The sequence below is a fragment of the Chiroxiphia lanceolata genome, chromosome 6 (assembly GCF_009829145.1).
Source record: "Chiroxiphia lanceolata isolate bChiLan1 chromosome 6, bChiLan1.pri, whole genome shotgun sequence".
In the NCBI taxonomy this organism is placed as follows: Eukaryota; Metazoa; Chordata; class Aves; order Passeriformes; family Pipridae; genus Chiroxiphia; species Chiroxiphia lanceolata.
In genome coordinates, this window is record NC_045642.1 from 62,747,110 (window position 1) to 62,768,896 (window position 21,787).

At 51.2% G+C, this 21,787-nt stretch overlaps 3 protein-coding genes across 10 annotated transcripts in view; all 3 read left to right on the plus strand.

Annotated features, from left to right (window-relative positions):
* Window positions 1-1,802, plus strand: part of FERMT2 (fermitin family member 2) — a 53,094-nt gene extending 51,292 nt beyond the window's left edge. For all 4 annotated transcript variants that reach the window (XM_032692067.1, XM_032692063.1, XM_032692065.1 and 1 more), the window contains one exon: window positions 695-1,802. In XM_032692067.1, the coding sequence (XP_032547958.1) occupies window positions 695-868 (174 nt within the window). In that variant the 3' untranslated portion in view covers window positions 869-1,802. The remainder of the gene's footprint in view (window positions 1-694) is intronic.
* The window catches only part of LOC116788859 (maestro heat-like repeat-containing protein family member 6), a 946,858-nt gene that overhangs the window by 162,590 nt on the left and 762,481 nt on the right, over window positions 1-21,787 (plus strand). The gene's annotated exons all lie outside the window — the stretch shown is intronic.
* Window positions 13,936-21,692, plus strand: GNPNAT1 (glucosamine-phosphate N-acetyltransferase 1). Of its 5 annotated transcripts, none has more exons than XM_032692104.1 (6): window positions 13,936-14,002; window positions 16,610-16,798; window positions 17,534-17,596; window positions 18,742-18,869; window positions 19,537-19,598; window positions 19,845-21,692. In XM_032692104.1, the coding sequence occupies exons 2-6, from the start codon at window positions 16,627-16,629 to the stop codon at window positions 19,990-19,992; spliced, it is 573 nt and encodes a 190-aa protein (XP_032547995.1). In that variant the 5' UTR covers window positions 13,936-14,002; window positions 16,610-16,626; the 3' UTR covers window positions 19,993-21,692. The 5 variants fall into 5 exon arrangements, with proteins under 5 accessions (XP_032547995.1, XP_032547996.1, XP_032547994.1 ...); XM_032692105.1 differs by having other exon boundaries at window positions 13,947-14,022; window positions 16,611-16,798; XM_032692103.1 differs by having other exon boundaries at window positions 13,948-13,996; window positions 16,611-16,798.

The window sequence follows — 21,787 nt, forward strand, 5'->3', positions numbered from 1 at the left end:
GGCAATAAAAGGTATTTCTGTATCTAAATATTTGACTAATAGTCATCATAGAGTTAGTTTTAGGATGTGTAAAGGTGGAAGGAACCCATAATGATCGTTGAGGCCAAATCATCATTTATAGAATCACAGAATTATGGAATGGTTTGGGTTGGAAGGACCTTAAAGATCATCCAGTTCCAGCCCCTCCATGGGCAGGGACACCTTCCACTAGACCAGGTTGCTCCAAGCCCTGTCCAACCTGGTCTTGGACACTTCCAGGGATGGGGCAGCCACAGCTTCTCTGTGCAACCCGTGCCAGGGTCTCCCCACCCTCACAGGGAAGAATTCCTTCCCGATATCCCATCTAACCCTGCTCTCTGGCAATGGGAAGCCATTCCCCCTTGTCCTTACACTCTAAGCCCTTGTCCCCAGTCCTTCTCCTTTAGGCCCTGGAAGGGGCTCTCAGGTCTCCCTGGAGCCTTCTCTTCTCCAGGTGAACCCCCCCAGCTCTCCCAGACTGGCTCCAGAGCAGAGGGGCTCCAGCCCTCAGAGCTTCTCCGTGGCCTCCTCTGGACCCACTCCAGCGTTGACATCACTGGATTTTTACTTAGGCATTGGGAAAAAGCATCTGAGTAGACAGAAAAATCAGGGAGAAAGGAAGCAGCAGTTCCCTTGGGAAGCCCGGGGGGGCTGACGCTGTGCTCTCACGCTCCAGGTGACGGTGGAGTTCGCGGACGAGGTCCGGGTGTCCTTCATCTGCACGGAGGTGGATTGCAAAGTGGTGCACGAGTTCATCGGCGGGTACATCTTCTTGTCCACGCGGGCCAAGGACCAGAACGAGAGCTTAGATGAAGAGATGTTCTACAAACTGACCAGTGGCTGGGTGTGAGCCCCGCCCGCCCCGCACCCGGAGGAAAACCCCCATGGCCATATTAATTAATATTTAACTTTCCAAAGCTGTTCTTCTTTGAGATAATGCTGCTTAATAAAGTAAGCTTGAAATGTATCTTTTTTTTTTTTTTCTTTTTATCATTGGAATTTTTTTTTTTTTTTTTTTTTTTTTGCATTACCAGACCAGTTAATCTGTGTGCACTAATGAGCACTTCTGTTAATTCGCTATAACAAGACCATGTCTGGGTCGTGGATCCAGATTTCGGTGGGCAGATCAGGATAAGGTTTAACTGACTTAAAACAGTCAATTTTGGAAGAGAACTCTAAGCCATCTTCTTGTAAAGCCATCCAGGGGCTTAACCTGTATGAAGTCTATTTTTCATGTTTAATGCATGAGTGTTTTATTTCCTTTTTTTTTTTTTTTTTGTGTTTTTATTCTGTACATTTGTCCTTTTTGGAAGTTTTTAATTCCTAAACAGAGCTGCCATCTCTCCTCTCACACTACACACACCAGGACTGTGACAGGTGCCTGACGTGACTTTTGTGTGGCCTTGAAGATGATCTTCTGTTAGTCTGTTATAGCTTGGTTTTGTTTGTTTAACTTGCCTTTTGATAATCATTTATATATTGTCCTTTTTTTTTTTTTAATTTTATTTGTACACCGTATTGTATTATGACACTTTTAGTATTCACCAGCATAGTCACTGTTCTGCCTCTGATATGCAAAGTTTTTCATTACGATATGAAGTAAAAGGTCTATGAAGTAAAGGTTTTGTGTAACTAATGTAAAAAACCACAAATTTTATAAAATTGTACAGTTTTGTTAACTAGTCTCACAAGCCAGCTAGAATATTGCATAGATCCTGTGTATCAGCAGTACCTATAGGATGTCTGGAAGGGGTACGGGGAGAAATCAAGGAATAAAAAAAAAATAACAAAAAAAACAACACAACAAAAAAAAAATACAATTTCAGTGAATTTTTACCTTAAGTTAAAGGGGATTTCAGAGCTGTGCCACAACACCCTCAATAACTGATACCTGGGGCCAGGTTCATTAAGCCATTCCCACAATAATGCCAATGAGGAGAATCCCGTCCCCCACCCAATGCCGAGGAATAACCAGTGTTGTGTTCGAGTACTCTGTGGTTTCAAGACTATGTAAAAATGCATTTTATTTTAAATAAAAGTCAAATCTTTTATTTAATATTCGGTTGCCACTCCTGGTTTTTGTGGTTTAACTGAGCTGTGGAAGGGCCATAAGTAACTCCCATAGGATAGATCCATCCTGTGCCAGCCCTGTGCTCCCTCACACTGCTCTACTCTGAGCTTACTGAAACAAATGCCACCAAAAAGCAGAAGTAGTCACAGAATCACAGAATATGCTGAGTTGGAAGGGACCCACAAGTCATAGAATCATGGAATGGTTTGAGGTGGAAGGGATCTTAAAGATCATCTTGTTCTAACCCCTGCCGTGGGCACCTTCCACTATCCCAGGTTTCTCCAAGCCCCATCCAACCTGGCCTTCAACACTTCAGGGATCCAGGGGCAGCCACAGCTTCTCTGGCCAACCTGTGCCAGGGCCTCATCACCCTCACAGTCAGGAATTTCTTCCCAATATCCCATCTACCCCTGCCCTCTGGCAGTGGGAAGCCATTCCCTCTTGTCCTGTCCCTCCAGGCCCTTGTCCAAACTCCCTCTCCAGATCTCTTGGAGCCCACTTTAGGTCTCCTTTAGATCCCAATCCCTGGCCAGGCAGGCAGTGGGGAAGCAGCCCAAGGATGCAGGGAATCACAGGATCTAGGCCAAACCCACTATTAAACAATGTCCCCAAGTGCCACATCCACACGGCTTTTAAATCCCTCCAGGGCTGGTGACTCCACCACTGCCCTGGGCAGCTGTGCCAGTGCCTGACCACCCTTTCCATGAAGGAATTTTACCCAATACCCGACCTAAACCTCCCCTGCATTCCTCCATTTCTGCACTGATCTTCTGAGTTTCACACCAGGAAAGGCTGCGCCCTTGCTCCATAAAATCCAAGGGGAGGGGTGGCCCGATGGTGCCGGGCGATTCCTCCCACTCCTTGTTCCCACCGCAAGTGGGCCCGCAGCCGGGGCGGAGGTGTGCTCAGGATGTGCCAGGGATGCTCCCAATCCTGCCCCACACCCAAGGGCTTGTTCTTCTGGCTGCTGGCAAGTCCAGGCAGCCCCGAGAGGCACACGAATGGAGGGGTGGCGTGCGCGCTCCTGGCAGGCAGCGCCAGGATTTTGGCTGGATGATTTTGGGAGCGGGTGAGGCACGGCAATAACTCTGGAACAGCTCCAGAGCTGGGTGTGTGATGGGGATGGCTCGCTGAAAAATATTTACCTCCCATTTCCCAGCCTGGGGTTATGCTGGATGGGGAGGTGCAATGTGGATAGGGAAGATGGAGGGAGAAGATGGACCAAGTCCCCTCGGTCCGTCCATCCCACAGGGCTCTGTTGCGCTGCTCCAGGGCCTGAATTTGCAGCTGGGGGAGGTGATAAGGCAGGAAACGCTGAGGAGAAAAGCAGAGGAGGTCGGGAAGGGGCATGGGAAGGCAGAGGCTGCTGTCGGCTGCAGCCCTTCCCTGCACGGCCCCCCGAGGACGGGAGCTGGGAGAAGCCGGGTGGGAAGCACTGCAGGCGCTTGCAGGAGGCTGGGAAGCAGGGAGAGGGTCGCAGGGGGTTCGAGGTGATCTTTCCTTTCTCCTCGGAAGAAAAGATGCAAGTGAAAATGAGCTGTTGCAGCGTAGGGGGATAAAAAAAAATAATGCGGTTTTCCTAAAATCTGGAGAAACACCAGATAAAATACAGCACGGATGGGAATGACCACACACAGAGGATGGACATGGGAGTGAGGAGGAAGCACGAGGAGCACATTGGAAAATGGACCAAGGAGGGAGGTGGTAAGAGCTGGAGCCCGTGGGAAGGGATGGATGATCCACCTCAGGGACAGGCAGCGAGGACAAGGGGGATTATGGCCATTTGTTCCATGCTCCTTATCCAAAGGAAAACCAGGATGTGGTGGGCACAGAGGGTTTCCAGTGATGTGCTGGGGAGAGATGTCACAGACCAGGTGGTTTTGGGGGTGTTTGGGCATTAAACCCAAAAGCAGACGATGAGGAAGGTCTTGGCAAGCCAAGGCACTGCAAATCCCAGTTCCCACAGCTCCAGCGCTGGAGGGAGACACGGAGGTTTATTCTGCTGACACAGCAAAATCTGGCTGTGGTTGTCCCTTTTGGAGTAAACCAAATTAAACCAAAACCAAACCAAAACCAAACCCAGGGAGAAACCAGCCTGTGGGTGTCCACAGCCCCCGGGAGTGACTCAGCCTCAGGGAGGAAGAGCTGTGACCGTCTGGCATCCACAGCTGCACTGGGAAAAAAAGGAACTATTTCCAACTATTTTGATAAGCACATGATGGGGAGGGAGGTTCAGAGCCAACAGGGCTGCTCAACCCCCAGTTTAGCCAAAATAAGTGGTAGGGATGCCTGAAAATGGGACAACTCCAGCTCTCCAGTAAGCAGCAGGGCCAGGAGGATGATGTTCCTCACTCACTGACCCCATTCCTGGCCCTTGAGGGCGGAAAAGGAAAAAATAAATCACTTTTTGTCAAGGTACTGATGCAAACCGGCTGCCAGGGCGAAAACCCACCTCTCTGAATGCAGGCAGGGGATTTGGATGCCTGTGTGAGCCCGGCATGGGCTGGGGGGTCGGCTGGGATTCCTATGGAGTTTTAAGCCCCAAGTAACTTAATACCGTGCAGATGGGCAAGGCCTGGAGCGGGTTTAAAGTGGGATCAGTGGAGTTTTGAATGGGGGAGAGGTTTGCAGACCCATGGAGCTTTTAAAAACAAAGTAAACAAGAAATATGTCCCAAACAGAGCTGTCTCCCCCAGCAAGGAGGGGGTGAGATCTGGCTATGAGGACACCCCGCTGACAGGAATTGATGGAAAAGGATCATTTGGGGAAGCTGTTGGTTTGGGGAGGCAATAAACCTCCATCCCTGGAAGTGTTCAAGGCCAGGTTGGACGGGGCTTGGAGCAACCTGGTCTAGTGGAAGGTGTCCCTGCCCATGGCAGGGGGGTGGAATGAGATGAGCTTTAAGGTCCCTTCCAACCCGAACCATTCCATGATTCAGTGATTCTGTGATAACACAAACTGACCCCAAACCACTCCAGAAGGGTTATTGCCTACAACCAGGACAAGTGGGTTTCCAAAAGCCCTCCCGTTCCTCCCACTGTGGGATGGCCACCCCAGGCACTGGGGCTTTCCTGTGGTGGGCAGGGGCTGTAGAAAGCTCCTTAAATTAATCCATAGTAAAACCAAGCTGGATGAGTCACTTGTGTCTCAGGAAGCACATTGGAGACTCTCCAGCCTTCAGGCCAGGAAGGGGCTCCTGGGTGGTCGGTACCAGCTCCCTGTGGGGCTGGCTGTGCACAAAGGCACAGTCTCCCAGATTCCTGGCTCACACCACGAGGGAATGTGAGAGCTTTGTCCGACCTTGTCCTGCCTTGTCCAACCCCTCCTGGGTTGAGCATCCCAGGGCTGGGATCAGCAGCATCGTTCACCCTGCCCTGCCCCAGGAGAGGGACCCTCTGAGGGCACTCAGGACCACCAGGCATTTAGCTGGCATTGACTGGGGATGCAGGGAAGCCAGACCTGGTGTCGGCACATCCAGCCAGGATCCAGCCCAGAGGCTGAACCACACACGGATGTGAGCTGCCTGCTTCGATCCGGCTGCACTTCCCAGGTGTATTAACCCTCATCTCCAATGCAGGAAGGGATGGTGAAGATCCAGAGCCCTCAGTGACAGCACCAGGAACGGTTTAATTGGTCTAATTAAATTCTGACTGATCAGTGACTCTGCTCAAAACCTTTCTGGAAACCAGCGGATGGGTTTATTTGTTTGCTTTCAGTCTCACAAAAGCCCTGTGTGCTTTTATTTGTGGCACCGAGGCACTAAAGAGATAAAAGATCCATAAATATCTGCTGGATGTTATAGATTTTTTAAAAAAATTAAGTTCCTCCCTGCTTGCAGCTCCTTCCCGTAAGCACCAGTGCAAAGCAGCTTCCATCGGCATCCCAGCCTTCCCTTTGAAATCCCCTGCATCCTTCCAGCTGTTCCACATACTTCAGGCTTGAGTGGCCCCCCAGAAACTGCTCCTTTGGTTTCCTTTAAGCTCTCCCTGTCTGGTTTTTGTAACTCCAGAATGCAAACGGGGACTTTTCCCAGGCTGCAGGGCTGTGATACCCTCGGGATGCAAACCTGGACCTCCCTCCCGCGGGGAGCTGAAAACAGCTGGTGGGCTGGGTGGGAAACACCAGTTTAAGGAGAATTTAAAAACCCAACATGCCAAATTCATCCCAAAAAAAAGCTGTCAGGGAGCTCAAGGCTTTGATCAGCATTTGATCTGATCCGTGGAAGAGGCTGCGGAGCTGCACTTCAGGAGTTTTCCTTTTTTTAGCCTGACACAGGAGCAGCAAAATATTTTCCTAAATCCCCGGTGGCTTGGAAAGGCCAATCCTATATTTCACAGTAGCTCAAATACGCAGGAACCTGTCAGACACTTAAATAATTCAGGAATTTTTCCCTTTGATCCCTAGTTGAGACAAAGACCTGGTAACAGAGCTCCCATGTGCTGTCGGCTCCTGGTGAAGTTGCAGATTCCCAGCTGGTGGGAAGCCTCTGGTTGAAGGAATCCCACTCCCCCTCCTCTTGAGAATGCAGCAGTTTGAGCAAATAAAGCATTTGCTCTGGGTTTTATTTTTGGCTTGTGGTCAACAGCTGGTCAGTCCCTAATGAGTGAGCTGGGCTTTGATTTCCTGCCTGGAAAAGGGGGTGAGAAATGGGAGAGGATCTGGGTTAGAAATCTGACTCACATCAGTGATCCCGGCTGGGAGCTGCTACCATTAATCCCTTGCCTGAGGACATGTTCCAGAGGGAGGCACTGGATTTGCTCAGGGACAAGTATGAGGGGACACGGGGGAGTTTCAGGGGTTCCCAGAGAAAGTGAATCTCCCTCATCCCAGGCTGTCCAAGGAAAGGTACCATATCCCACGGCACTGCCCTCCAAACTGGGCTCGGGATGGGATGACAGTGGCTCTGTTGTTCCTTGTGTGTAATTCCTTAATCACAGAATCCCAGGATGGTTTGGGTTGGAAGGGAGCTCAAAGTTCATCCAGTTCTTCCCCCTCCCAGGGGCAGGGACACCTTCCACTAGACCAGGTTGCTCCAAGCCCCATCCAACCTGGCCTTGGACAATTCCAGGGATGGGGCAGCCACAGCTTCTCTGGCCAACCTGTGCCAGGGCCTCACCACCCTCACAGGGAAGAATTCCTTCCCAATATCCCTCTAAACCAGCCCTCTTTTCCACATCTTCTTTCCTTTCAGAGCACCTGGGCCCTCTGAGCTCCCCACCAGTGGGAGATGCTGAATAAGCCCATCTAATTCCTGCTCACCCAGAAGGCAGGGATGGACAGACCTCATCTGGGACGCTCTGGAAAAATCATGTTCCTGGTTTCCCTAATGGCTCTCAGCAGATTTAGGCAGGAGGGCAAAGACCTGCTGTTCTCCAGCAGTCACCCTGAGGAAAGTTCTGTGTGTTCTGCTTTTGCCCTGACAAAGAGGGCAAGGAAAGCTCTTGGGAATGGCAAACCTGGGAATAACCCTGCCTGTTCTTCCAGAGGGACAGAGCTGCCCCAAGGTCGCCTCCAGCCCCCATCCATGCTGTGTCCCATCACGAGGGACCACATCTGATTCACATCATCTCACAGCTGAAAATCCCATGTCAGGCACTTCCAGGGAAATGGCCTTACATCCGGGGGACTCTCCTGGAGCTCGGGGTGAGCTGCAGGGTCTGGATGATGGCTGTGGGCAGCTGCTTTATCTCCTGAATGTTCTTCCCCTTCCCATAAACAGGAGGAGCGGATGGGAATGTGTCTGAGATGGATTGGGAAACGAAAGAGGGGGAGGAAGAGGGGTGTTAAATCTCCAAAAGCACTGGAGTGCCGGATCCTGGAAGAGAACTGAAGTGAGAACAGGGAATGTCACTGGTGAGGGAACGAGATGAGCACCAGGGAAAGCACCAAGTGAGAGCTTAGAACATTTTCCAGGGCAGAGCCCAGCCCCAACTATTCCCCCAGCACCCACAGCCAAACCCTGCATTGTCCCAGACATCCACACGGCCTGGGAATGAGAACATCTGGAACCTGCGCTTCAGGAATTGTCCTTCAAGCCCTCTGTGACCAAGCCAATCCCCACCCCTTAATGACACCGTTAATTAAGAAGAGTTCAAAAATAGCCCTGCAGGATTTCCTGCCTTCCCTCCCCTCCAACTACAGCACAAGGTAAGGGGAAGGAGGAGAAGCTCATAAAGCAAAATTAAGGGAAGATGCTCCGTGGAGCCAAGGGGACATCCCTGATTAATTCTTTTCCTTTCATTTTGAGCAGTTCCTGCCTTCCCCTGCCCAGGCACACCCAAAGCACAGCTCACCTTTCCCATCCCAGGTGTGTAAGCTCTCCAAGATACACTGGGCTTCATTAAATTCAGGTCACTAAATTCCCAGGAAGAGCCCAGGCAAGGGGGATGCGAGCAGTGGCAGGAATCTCGTCGTCTGCCCGGGTGCAGGAGCAGATCCAGATATGGAACAAGCTGAAATCTGATGTGTAATAACTCCACCTAGAGGGAAAAGGGATGGTCAGGAGAGAGGAACACGGCTGAGCATGTTCCCAATTGCCTGTCTGGCACTGAGGGGGGATCATGGCCTGGACACAGGGATAGCCACTGACACAACCATAGAATTATGGAATCCCAGAATGGTTTGGGTTAAAGGGACCTCAAAAACCATCTCATTCCACCTCCCTGCCCCATCCAACCTGGCCTGGAATACTTCCAGGGATCCAGGGGCAGCCACAGCTTCTCTGGGCAACCTGTGCCAGGGCCTCACCACCCTCACAGCCAAGAATTTCTTCTCAATAGCCCATCTAAATCTGCCCTCTGTCAGTTTAAACCCTCAGTCCCATGGGTGTATCCACCATCATCAGTTCCCAGTGAGTCCAAAGCTAGCTTGGATGTGAAAGCCCATCCCCAGGTCCCTTTTCATCCCCAGGACCAACCTCCACTTACTGGCCTCACATAGGAGATTTGTGGCCATTACAGGGGCCTTGGCAACTCTCCAAGTCCTTCACTCAGGGCATTTTCCTCCATGCTGGCACCTGGAGTTTCACCCCTCCTCAGCAATTCCTAGGGCATGGACATCTCCATGGATGGGTCACATAGATCAGAAACCAGAGAGGGGAAATCAGAGCAAACATGCAACTTGTCACGGACCCCTCCCAGTGCTCTGATACACCCAGAGCTAAAACATCCCCCAAATCCAAGTGTTTGCTCTCCACAACCACCTGCTCTGGCTTCATTTCCCTTTTTTTTTCAACAGCAGATCCACCTGCAGTTGGGTCAGAGGTAATAAAAGCTGGGAAGTGCCCCCTGTCTCATCCAGATCCTCTGCCCATCTGCAGGCAGAACCAGCTCCATCAGAGCTGGGGTAGGTTGGACACTGTTTCCCCACTATGTGCAATGGGAGAGGTGGGTGTTCCTTTGGAGGGAAATTTGGGATTGTTCTCCCTGCTCATGGCTTCATCAGCACTAAGGGATCAGGGATGGAGCCCTTCCCACTGCTCATCCCACCAAGGTGGCAATTTTGTCCTCAGGTTTCAGCTGATCTGATGATGCAGGATGGACCCCACAGCTGCAGAGAGGCCAGTTTTGTCCCTGACATGTATCCCCCAGCAGCCATGGAAGGAGAGGATGAGAGATCAAGGCTGTGTTTCCTTTGGGGAAGCTTTAATCCTCAATTTAATGGAGCTCACAGAAATATAAGCTTTGGGAAATACAAGAAGATGCTCCTTAAGTGTCCCACTGATGGGATGTCGGGTGACAGCGTGTCTGCAGAGACAGTCACCAGACAAATGTCACCTTGGTGGAAGGGAAACAAATAAAACCTACTATTTAATCCATCCAGGAAAACGGCTTGTGGAATCCACAGTGTGCTCATTTTGTATGGGAAGATCTGTCACTGGGAGTGCTCTGCCTGTGGCTGGTGAGAAAATGTCCTTTTAACTGCAGGGATCCCAAATCTCTGGAGTCACCTGCAGTGCACATACCTCTGTATCTGCAGCACTTTGGGATCAGAAGCACCATTTGGGCTTCATCCCCCATATATCAGTCAGATTCATGATCTGATCTCAGCACCAGTTTTCTGGGACGAGTTGATGCTATCTCACTTCCCAAAAAAAAAACGTGCAAAGGAGGGTGACAGCCATAAATAAGTTTGGAGCTGGTTTTGTGCATTTTTCAAGCTCTGACTTGGACTCTAGGCCAGGATATTTGAGCACTAATGAGGCGAGATGTTGTCAGCCTCAGGCAGGGATTTTCTCCATGGAAAAAAAAAAAAAAAAAAAAGTGGGTTTGGGAAATGAAGAGGAAAGATGAGAAACCCTGAAGACACTGAACACTTCCAACCTCCATGGATGGCAGGCTGGGGCTGCAACACACCTGTGGTTCCCAACACTTCCCCTGCAGTTAAATTACATTTGGCTGCTTGGATAATGACGGGATAATTACTTCCAGCGAGGCAGACACAGTCCAGATGCACTTCTCCTTCCATAACTGCTCTAGCACCATCCTAAGCCCCAAGGAAATGCCATTTCCCAGGTCCCAGGGGGTCAGCTGGATGGCAGCAGAGCTTTGCCAGGTTTCCTCTTGACTTTATTTTATCCATCTGCAGGAAACACTTGGGGACACACAGCAGCATCTTTCTTTCCAGGGGATAAACAGGAGTTGAGTCCTCTTCAAAATCCAGGTGCTCGGAGCTGGTTTGTTCAGCTCTTCACACATTTCCACCCCCCAGGATTTATTGGTGGTTGGATACAGCCCTGCCTAGGAGAGGTTAAAAAGAACCAAAGAGTCTGGTCCCTGGGTATTCCAAGCCCTAAGCATGTTTCCAAAACAGAACGTAAACACTTTTATTGTGGCAGGGATTTATTCGTTCTTCCTGCCTTGTGTCATGGAGCCGAAGGAAAGGAGAGTACTTTTTCCCCCCTCATAAATAGCAGGGTGTGTTCGGGCTCAGACATTTACATCAAGCAAGTGCATGGCTCCTTTCCCATCCTTCTGACTGTCCTGCTGTCAGGAATTTTCAATTTCCCTGCTTTGTGACCGCCCTGTTCCAGCGCTGGCAAATTCGGAGCAGCCAGAAGATATCGCTTGGCCGGAGGGTTTTTTTTTCCCTCTGCAACAGAATATTCCGCAGTGGAATTGTCAGAGAGGACATGTGGAAATGTGGAAACCAGTGGAAATGTGTTATTTCAACTTTCCCCTTGGTCTTCAGCAACCAAAGCCTGGCCTCGGAGGGATCAGGAGGATTTCTCTGTTGGCTGCTGTGGATCCTCCCTGGCCCTGGTAAGAATCACAGAATATCCTGAGTCGGAAGAGACACACAAGGATCATTCAGTCCAACTCCTGGCCCTGCACAGGACACCCCAACAATCCCACCCTGTCCCTGAGAGCGTTGTCCAAAACCTCCTTGAGCTCTGGCAGCCCTGGGGCCGTGCCCACTGCCCTGGGGAGCCTGGGCAGTGCCAACCACCCTCTGGGGGAAGAACCTTTTCCCAATATCCAAACTAACCCTCCCCTGACACAGCTCCAAACATTCCCTCAGGTCCTGTCACTGGTCACCAGATAGAAGCAAAGCACATTTCAAGTGTTGACTCAGCAAAGTGGCTGATCTCTGATCCAGCTTTCCCATGCTGGGCAAATTAATCAATATAATTGTCCTGTTGAAGCGAGTCCAGAGGAGGCCACCAAGGTGATCAGAGGGATGGAGCACCTCTGCTATGAGGAAAGGCTGAGAGAATTGGGATTGTTCAGCCTGGAAAAGAGAAGGCTCTGGGGTGACCTAATTGTGGCTTTCTAGTACCTGAAGGGAGCTATGAGAAAGATGGAGAGGGACTATTTACAAGGGCCTGGAATGACAGGATCCAGATCATTTCCCCACTCTGGTTTAGACTCCTGGTGCCGCAAAATCCACATGCAGAAAGATTTGCCAGCACCTGTGGTGGTAAATAGGACAGCACTGGTCTCCAGGACTGACAAACCCAGCCCTGCTGGGGCAGGACAAAAGGTTTAACCAGGGGGAAAAAAAGGATTTTTTCATCATTTTTCAATATCCCACTGCAGCACAGGAGCTCTGGAGGTCAGGAGCTGAGATACACAGACAGAGGATTGTGTTGCTCAGCTTTTAAATCCCATGGGCCAGATGGACCCTCTGTGTCAGGATGTCCCTACACAGCAGGTCGTTGGAAACTGGGAGGATGCACCTGGACGAGGCTCGTCCAAAAGTCACGGTATTCTCAGTGCAGGCCCAGGACCTCTGCTCTGAACCTCACTGGGGAGAGCTGGGCTGACCCCATGTGGTCGTGGCCTTGTTATGGCACGATTTTGGCTTTAAAAAGCCTTGACTTTCCCTACTGACTTAGGCAAAATGTAAAATCTACCTCATATCCATAAAATCTTTCCAAAGAGGAATAGGCACCATGGAGGCAGTTCAGATAAACCTCTGTCATTTTTCATGCAGGAGAAATGTGTCCACAATCCCAGTTTCCCTGTTCAACAAGCCAAAGCAGCGCAACATAACGTTCATTTTTATCATGGATGGGACACTCCCGGTCCTCTTAATCCCTCAAAACAAAGGAAATAAGCAGAGAAGGGATAGAACGGGAAACTCATACCCAGTTTGTGCCTTTCCCTTGCAATAAAAGGTTAAATGTTGCAGTGACTCCCTTGGCTCCAGCCTGGGAGCTTCGCCCCCAGATTTTGGGTGTGCCTGAACCCAGGGAGGTTGGTGCGTGTGTCATCTGGTCACTCTGGGCCTGAAGAAGTCAAAAATAAGGAATGTTGATTGTTTCCACGGTTACAGAGTGATTCATTCGCAGGGTAAAATAACGAAGGAGACACATGGAAAATGAAAACCATGTCTCAGAAGCATTTTGTGTAATTATTGTGCTCACCAGTTCTGCTCAAAGCTACATGCGTGCCCTGACCTCAACTATCCATAAAAGTCTCTTGAGACAATCTCAGATTTGGGCTTTTTTATTGAAAACGAAGAAAAACCCTCACTCACAACGTTGGCGGCTGAACAAGGCCCTTCCCAGCACATGTCTTATCCAAGGGGAGAATGCAGCCTCCAAAAACAATCCCCCAGAGATGAAAATTATCCAAGCAAGGGCCCGGAGTGACATGACAAGGGGGAATGGCTTCCCACTGCCAGAGGGCAGGGGTAGATGGGATATTGGGAAGGAATTCCTTACTGTGAGGGTGGGGAGGCCCTGGCACAGGTTGGCCAGAGAAGCTGTGGCTGCCCCTGGATCCCTGGAAGTGTTCCAGGCCAGGCTGGACAGGGCTTGGAGCAACTTGGGCTAGTGGAAGGTGTCCCTGACCATGGCAGGGGGTTGAACGAGATGATCTTTAAAGTCCCTTCCAACCCAAACCCTCCTGTCAATCTATGACTCCAAGCCCTCCCAGGGCAAACGCCCCGGCCTTTGCGCCCCTGAGGTGGGGTGAGGGGGGGAGCTGAGGTCCTGGCAGCTTTGCTGCCCTCGCCCGCTGAACCCACGGGACTATCTGTGAGGGTGAGAAGACTCTTGAGTCCGGGGGGGGAGGGGGGGGGGGGGGGGGGGGGGGCCGGCAGAACCAGCGACAAAACCCCCCAACTCCACTGACCCTCCGCCGCCATCTTGGCCCGGCGCTGAGGGCGGGACGCGGCGGGGAAGGGGGCGTGGCCTGCCCGAGGGCGAGGGCGTGGCCACGGCGCGCGGGGCGGCGGGGGCGGGGTTTTTACCGAAAGGTCGCGCGGCCGGCGAGGCGCCGGGGTGGGGAGGGTGGAGGGCGTGGCCGCCGGGCGGCGATTGGCCCGCGGTACTGCCGGGGTCGGCCGCGATTGGCTGCGCGCGCGGGTGGGCGGGCGCGCGCGCGCGCCGGGCGCCGGCCCGGCCCCGCCCCTCTCCGCTGCCACGTCCGTGCAGCGCGTGCGGCGGGACCGGCGCGAGCGGTGAGCGCGGGGGGGCGGAGGGCGAGGTGAGGGGACCCCTCTGAGGGGGTGAGTGTGGACGCGGGGGGTGTGGGTGGGAAACCCCCCAAAAGGCCGCGGGTGAGGTGAGGGGACCCCTCCGAGAGACTGTGTGTGGGTTAAGGGGGTGGGGGAACCCCCCTGAGGGGTTGTGTGTGAGGTGAGGGGACACCACCACCACCACCCCGCCCGAGAGGTCGCATGGGGTGTGAAGGGGTGTGGAACCCCCCTCAAGGGGCTGCGTGTGGGGTGAGGGGGTGTGAGATTCCCCCGAGGGTCTGTACGTCAGGGGTGGGGGGTGAGGGAACCCCCCAAAAGGCTGCGTGTGAGGTGAGAGTGTCTTGGGACCCCCTGAGGTCTTGTGTGTGAGGTGAGGGGACCCCTCTGAGGGGACATACGAGGGGTGAGGGGACACCCTTGAGGGGTTGGTTGTATGTGGGCTCCTGCACCAAGGGGCTGCTGAGGGGAACTGTGGGGACCCTTCCGAGGGGCCGTGTATGGCGTGAGGGCATGTGGGGGGATGTGTGTGAGGTGAGGGGACCCCCCTGAGGGGCTGGTTGTGAGGTGAGGGGGTCTGGGGGCCCCCTGAACTTCTGTGTACGGGGTGAGGGGACCCCCCCTGAGGGGTCGGTTGTGTGTTGGGGTCCTGCTTCACCTGAGGGGAGCTGTGGGGACCCCCTGAGGGGCCAAACATTGTGGAGTCCCCGGTGGCTCTGTCACCCCGTCCCCCAAAACTGGGGAGCTGGCAGAGTCCTGACCAAACGACCCCCCCCAGGGTCCCTGGGCATACCCTGCTCCCTCTCCCTCCCTCTCCCGCTCCCAACACACAGTGGGGATCCCAGGATGCTCCAGGGAGACTTCAACTGTGCACCAGCATGATCCAAAGGCCAGAGCTCTTATTCCTCACCATACACTAATCCTTTATTCAATTTTTAATTGGCATTAATCTAAGTCATATTCCTCCCTCCAGAAAATGTGTGAAGCTTCCAACTCCGTCCTGCTCCAGCTATGCCGGAAGCAGTTTGGAAAATAACTCTTGGTTTATCACTAATTGCTCAAAGAGCATCACAGATTTTATTTCTTTCTCTGCCCTTTGAGCTTGGTGTGCTGAAACCCTGAGCTGGAATTTATGAGGTTTGTTTTATTCTGTGCAGGGCACTGTTTGGATGCTGGTATGGACACTTGGGAATTCTAAGGAAGGTCTTGTAAGAGAACAGAGGAACAGCAATATTGAGATAGTTGAGCTCTAGGAACAGAGATATCTGTAGAAATGTTTTTCTTTGCCCTTCACCTTTCCCAAAATTCACACAGTATGAGAGTTTGTGTTGCTGTTTAATTGCTACAACAGCAATTTTTTAACTTTCATATGCAAAATTAAGACAAGAATTGGGATTTAAAGGCCATTGTGTATCAGCAGGCGGCATAAAAAAAAATGTAGTGTTGGCTTTTATTTTGAGAATCTTTTTTTTCAGTTGGATTTCTGGAGCCACTTTCACTTTTGAGGCTCCTGTGCTGCACTTAGGCTGTCATGCTTCATGGGTAACACCCTTTGTACTTTCTTACAGCTTAACAGGGCTGGGAGGTGTCTTATTGTAAAAAGTGTCATCCCAAATACATTTTTGCTCCTGACGTTTATTTGGCCTGTCCAGTGGTGTGTGGGTCCTGTACCATTTATGGTGCAGCTGAGGAATTTTGGGGATGTAAAAAGACACTGCTCTGAGGAGAAGTTCCCATGACCTCTGCTCATACCAGAACCCTGACCAGGAATTCCACAGGTGACCAAGGAAGAAGTGTTTTCCTGTATCATGGAATCCCAGACTGGTTGGGGTTGGAAGGGACCTTAAAAAGATCCAGTGCCACCCCCTGCCACGGGCAGGGACACCTTCCACTATCCCAGGTTGCTCCAAGCCCCATCCAACCTGGCTTCGAACTCAGTAAGGAAAATAATATCCCTTTGCTTCCTGTTACTCTGAATAAAGCCCAGTTCCCAAGTCTCTTTAATCATTAACAGGTGTCACCGTCACCTTGGCACTTGTGTTTTCCCTGTTCATGGACACTGCTCGGCAGCTGGGCTCTGTAAACACCTGGAGCAAACAGGGCAGCCTGGGAAGGGCACTTTGGGCTGTAACCGTGGCATCACCTGCGTTCTCAGCTCTGGGTTGTGGCACCTCATGCCCGAGAGATTAAATATTTACAGGATGGGGCTGCTTGGAAAAAGTGCATTATTCCTGCTGCCGGTGAACAGGAATGCAAATGATCTTTGAAGAGGATGTTGGGAGGTTTCTTGGGAGTGATCCCTTCCCATTCTGCAGAGTTTAAATATCCTGCTCAGTGCCTTATCAGGTTGTTTTTTCCAAGATGAACACCGAAGCGCCGCGTGTTGACTCGGTGACGTGCGCGGTGTCAGGGCGCTCTCTGTTTGCCCAGCGGCCTCGTTGGGTGAAGGTCAAGGAGCTTCAGCTGCGCAGAAGGTCAACAGCAGTTTATTCACCTTTGCTTACATCCCCGAGGAACATCCCAGGGCGTGCCACAACCACGGGAAACAAAACCGGAAGGTGAGAGCAAACCGAAGCGTCCCCCACCCGTTGTGTTGCAGATCCCCTGCTGCAGCCATGATGCCGGTGGCCACCGTGATGCCCGACGACACGCCCATGTTTGACCCGAGGGTTCTACACGAGCTGGACTGGAGCGAGAACACGACGACGTTTTCTCCCGCCATTTCTCCGCTGAATCCGGGGGACGGGCTGGTTCTGAGGCCGCTCTGCACGGCTGATTTAAACCGAGGTAGGATCCTGTTTGGTCACCACCGAATCAATTGTATGTATCTGTGCATGAGCTCAAATACTTATTATTTGAGATTGCTCGTTCTCCCTGATTTGGGTTATTGTCGTCAGGAAGCAATTTCGTGGAATCATGGGGCATCCTGAGTTGGAAGGGACTCACAGGGATCATTGAGTCCAACTCCTGGCCCTCTACACAACACCCCAACAATGCCACCATGTGCCTTGAGAGCCTTGTCCAAATGCTCCTGGCAGGTTTGGGGCCGTGACCACTGCCCTGAATCTGAGCACTTGGCACCGTGGGTTGGTGCTGTGTTGGGTGACCCTGAAAACTTGGTTTACTGTTTTAATCTTAAATTTAAATCAAATATTCCACAACTTCCTATTCCCCACAGCTTTAGAGAGGGAGCACCATTGTTCATACTGTTCCCTTTAATACCAGAGCAACATGAGCTGGCATCTTGGTGCACGAGTTCTCCTTCAGTTCTGCAGTTTGGATAAAAAGGTTGTTTTGGACATACAGCTGAACATCACATAATTCCAGAGTTATCTTTTTCTTGCCCCTTCTGCACTCAAGCTGCAGTTTGCTCCGATGCTTCAGCTGATCCTTCAGCATTGCCCAGGGTGGGAGCTTCATGGGATGGTAACTCTCCAAACAGGCTGTTGGGTGTCATTTAGAGCCAACTGTGTGTGTCTGTCCCTCCCTGAGGGTTTATTGTTCCCCCCTCTTTTCCAACAGGCTTTTTCAAGGTTCTGGGTCAGCTGACGGAAACCGGAGTTGCGAGCCCGGAACAGTTTATCAGTGAGTATATCATTATTCCTTGGAATTTCCATAGAAGTTTTTGGGAACCAGAGGATTCTGATGCTGGCAGCAAAGCTGCCTGGGAGTGAGGCTTTGACTGCCTGATGCCAGAGGGAGTGATGAGCTCAGCTCCCCTGAGGCAGCCTTTGGCACTCAGCCTTGGATCCAGCTGCAGCGATCCCTGAGGGCTGCTTGGCTGGGACAGGCCTAAATTGTGAACCTGCTTTTGAGACTGAGCTTCAGATACTTGGCATGGGTTATTTGGGCTGATTTTGGGTTGCTCCAAGCCCCATCCAACCTGAGCTTGGACACTTCCAGGGATGAGGCAGCCACAGCTTCTCTGGCCAAAATGTGCCAGGGCCTCCCTACCCTCGTAGTCAGGAATTTCTCCCCAGTATCCCATCTAACCCTCCACTGTGGCAGTGGGAAGCCATTCCCCTTTGTTCTGTCCTTCCAGGCCCCTGTCCAAAGTCTCTCTCCAGCTCCATTGGGGCCCACTTCAGGACCCTTTTATATCCCACTCCTTGGTGGGCAAGCACTGGGGAAGCAGCCAGGGATGCAGGGAATCACAGGATCTAGGCCAAGCCCACCATTAAACAATGTCCCCAAGTGCCATATCCACACGGCTTTTAAATCCCTCCAGGGGTGGGGACTCCACCACTGCCCTGGGCAGCTGTGCCAGGGCTGGACAACCCTTTCCATGGAGAAATTCCTGCCTGTGAGGGTGGGGAGGCCCTGGCAAAGGTTGCCCAGAGAAGCTGTGGCTGCCTCATCCCTGGAAGTGTCCAAGACCAGGTTGGACAGGGCTTGGATCAACCTGGTCTAGTGGAAGGTGTCCCTGCCCATGGAGGGGCTGGAATGAAATGGCCTTTGAGTCCCTTCCAACACAAGCCAGTCTGGGATTCTGTTAGAGCCCAGAGACACTGAGGAAGGAAGGATCTCTGGGCACCTGAGGAAGAGGAATTCACTTTAATTTCTGCTTTATTTTGGCTTAGTCTGACTCCTGGGCTTTCAGGTTCTGGGGTCTTGGGTGCATCTTCTTTGTGATCCCACAATAATCTGCAGTCAGAATGTGCTGCAAGTGTCAGATTTACCTGCAGTTTAATCTGAGACTAAATTGACTGTTCCACTCTCTGCTCCCACAGAAACCTTCGAGCACATGAAGAGATCGGGAGATTATTACGTTACCGTCGTGGAGGACACAAACCTTGGACAGATTGTTGCTACAGCAACACTGGTTATAGAGCATAAATTCACTCACTCCTGTGCCAAGGTAAATCCTGTCACTGCAGCTGGAAAGGGAGGAAAAAATCCTGTCCCTGACTCTGGACATGGTGTTTTTATGGTGTTAAGCTGTGGTGATGGCCTTAAGTTGTGCCAGAGATGGTTTAAGTTGGATATCTGGAAAATTTTCCACATGGAAGGGGTTGTCCAGCCCTGGCACAGCTGCCCAGAGCAGTGGTGGAGTCTCCATCCCTGGAGGGATTTCAAAGCCATGTGGATGTGGCACCTGGGGACATGGTTAAGTGGTGGCCTTGGCAGTGCTGGGGGAATGGTTGGACTCAATTGGACTCAGTGGTCTTGGAGGGCTTTTCCAACCTTAAAAATGTAAATATTTTTAAAAATATATTTAAAAACATCAAGTATTTTCTGCATTTTAAAAATGTCTCATTTGGGTGCTCAGCTAACAGTAGAAGAAAATATGGGCTTTTCCTAAGGGAAAACTGCATTTGGAAGTCTGTCCTGTTCTCCCTTCCCTAAAAAAAAATTGAGCTTCTGCACAAGTCAGACGTGGTTCTGATGGAGCGGGTAGACAAGGATCTCCCTGTTGGGAATCCCAGCCAGAAAACAGGGAGCTGAGCTGGAGATCCACACCTGGATCCCGTGGTGGGAAGCTGGAAGGGGAATTCCAGTCCTAACCCTTGGCTATGTTTCCACAGAGAGGGAGGATAGAAGACGTGGTGGTCAGCGGGGAGTGCAGGGGGAAGCAGCTTGGCAAACTGTGAGTATTCCCCCACCTTTTCCATTCAGCAGCAGGTGGGCACCAAGCACTTACAGCTTCCTGCAGGGCAGATCCACCCTGCCAGGGACCTGGGAAGAACTGAGCCAGCAGGGATCACCAGTTGGGAATAAAATGATCCACTGGAAAAGGCAGAGAGTGCTGTCAGTGCTGTCACTGTGTCACTGTGATAATTTAATTAAATGTTCACTGACCCAACGTTTAACTGTTGTTTTCTATCTTTCCCAGATTAATATCCACCCTCACCTTGCTAAGTAAGAGACTGAACTGTTACAAAATCACGCTGGAATGTCTGCCCAAAAACGTGGATTTCTACAAGAAGTTTGGCTATTTGGTATCTGAGGAAAACTACATGTTTCAACGGTTCTTTAATTAACAACTTCCAGGTGGTAAAAGACTGTTGGTGGAGGAGCTTGTGCTCCAAACATCCTCTTCGTGGAAAACTTATATAGTTTATGGCTGCAAATATAATGATCCCTATAAATAATGAACATCAAACGTGTAAATCCCGGGAAAACAAATTAATGAGGTTTTAGAAGGGTCCTCTGGGTTAGGGGAAAAAAAAGCTTAGAACTAATTTTTACTGCTGTTGAGTCGAGGTGAAGCTTTTCTGTTCTAGCTGAGTTACAAAGGACTCGTTAAAGGGGTGGTTTTTAACCAAAGGTATATATTTTTATCTCAAATTTTTTCTTGCATTGTATTTTTCTAAAGCTTTGTGCTTCTTTTCTCGGTAGCCAAAGGACAGCCCCTGGGACTGTCCCGCTGCCTGTGCTGGTGGAAGGGTGACGGAGCTTGGGAAGGGATGAGGCTTCTCTTATGCAGAATTACTGACACAGAACAGGCCTTTCTTCTGTTCTTTCCATGACACCTCACAGGAGTGCTGTTGGAAGTTTTATAGGCACTGTTTTCCAAGGCTGGATTTGTTACTGTTTGTGCGGGTAGGGGAGGATCCTTATGGGCTGTGCTGGATTCCCAGTCTAAAGATGGATTGTGTGCTTCTCACTGCAGGGCTCCTGCACTTTAGCTGATAACTTGGTTTTCAGGATAATTAGTTGTTTTCTGACACAAAAAACCCAAATGTGGTTTGTGACAGGGCAGAGGGAACTGGGAAGCTGGAATGTCTGATGGAATATACCCCATCTGTAGTGGATTCTGGCTAGTAATCAATAGGAAAGGGATTGGGATTGGCAGATTCAGCTTCACCTGAGAGCTGGGGGTGTTCAGCCTGGAGAGGAGACCTTGGAGCCCCTTCCAGTGCCTAAAGGGGCTCCAAGAGAGCGGGAGAGGGACTTTGGACAAGGGCCTGGAGGGACAGGACACAGGGAATGGCTTCCCATTGACAGAGGGTAGGGTTAGATGGGATATTGGGAAGAAATTCCTGACTGTGGTGGGGCCCTGGCAGAGGTTGCCCAGAGAAGCTGTGGTTGCCCCTGGATCCCTGGAAGTGTCCGAGGCCAGGTTGGATGGGGCTTGGAGCAACCTGGGCTAGTGGAAGGTGTCCCTGCCTGTGGCCAGGGGAGGGATAAGATGGGTTTTAAGGCCCCTTTGAACCCAAATCATCCTGTGATTCTGTGAACTGAACACATCCAGCCAAGTCCTCTTGGACAGTTCCTGTCCTGGAACTCCTGGAGGCCAGGTGGGCTCTGCTTTTGCTGGTAGGGATTTATCCCTCCAGCATCCTGCTCCCAAGGGACTGTTGCTGCTTTGGAGCTTCCCTCTTGCTGTAAGATTGGATAAATGATTTTAGCACTTTTGCCAGCGGCGGCAAACAAGGTACAAAGCCCTGGATTCAACAGTGGTGTTTTGTGTGGAGAGTGACAAATCCCACATCCATGAATAGGGCATTATAAACCCCCGGGGCTTGTAGGGAACAGCCTGTGTTGTTTGTGGGCCGTGCACAGTGTCCTCCATTGTGCTGTGGAGAGCGGCCCTACACTGTGCTGGGAGCTCTGCTTGATGTTCCTGAGGGTTCTCCACTTGATACGGTGTCTCCTTGGTGATGTCTGGTTTATTTATTGATTATTTTTTTAAAAGATATCTTTGTTTAAGCTGAATAAATGAAAACTGCCAACTGTACCTGGACTGTTTTCCGTAGGGTGGTAGGTCCCCAGAGTAAGTGTGTACCTGTTCCCCTTTCCCTAGGCTGAACAGTTTTTGAGATTCCACATGGA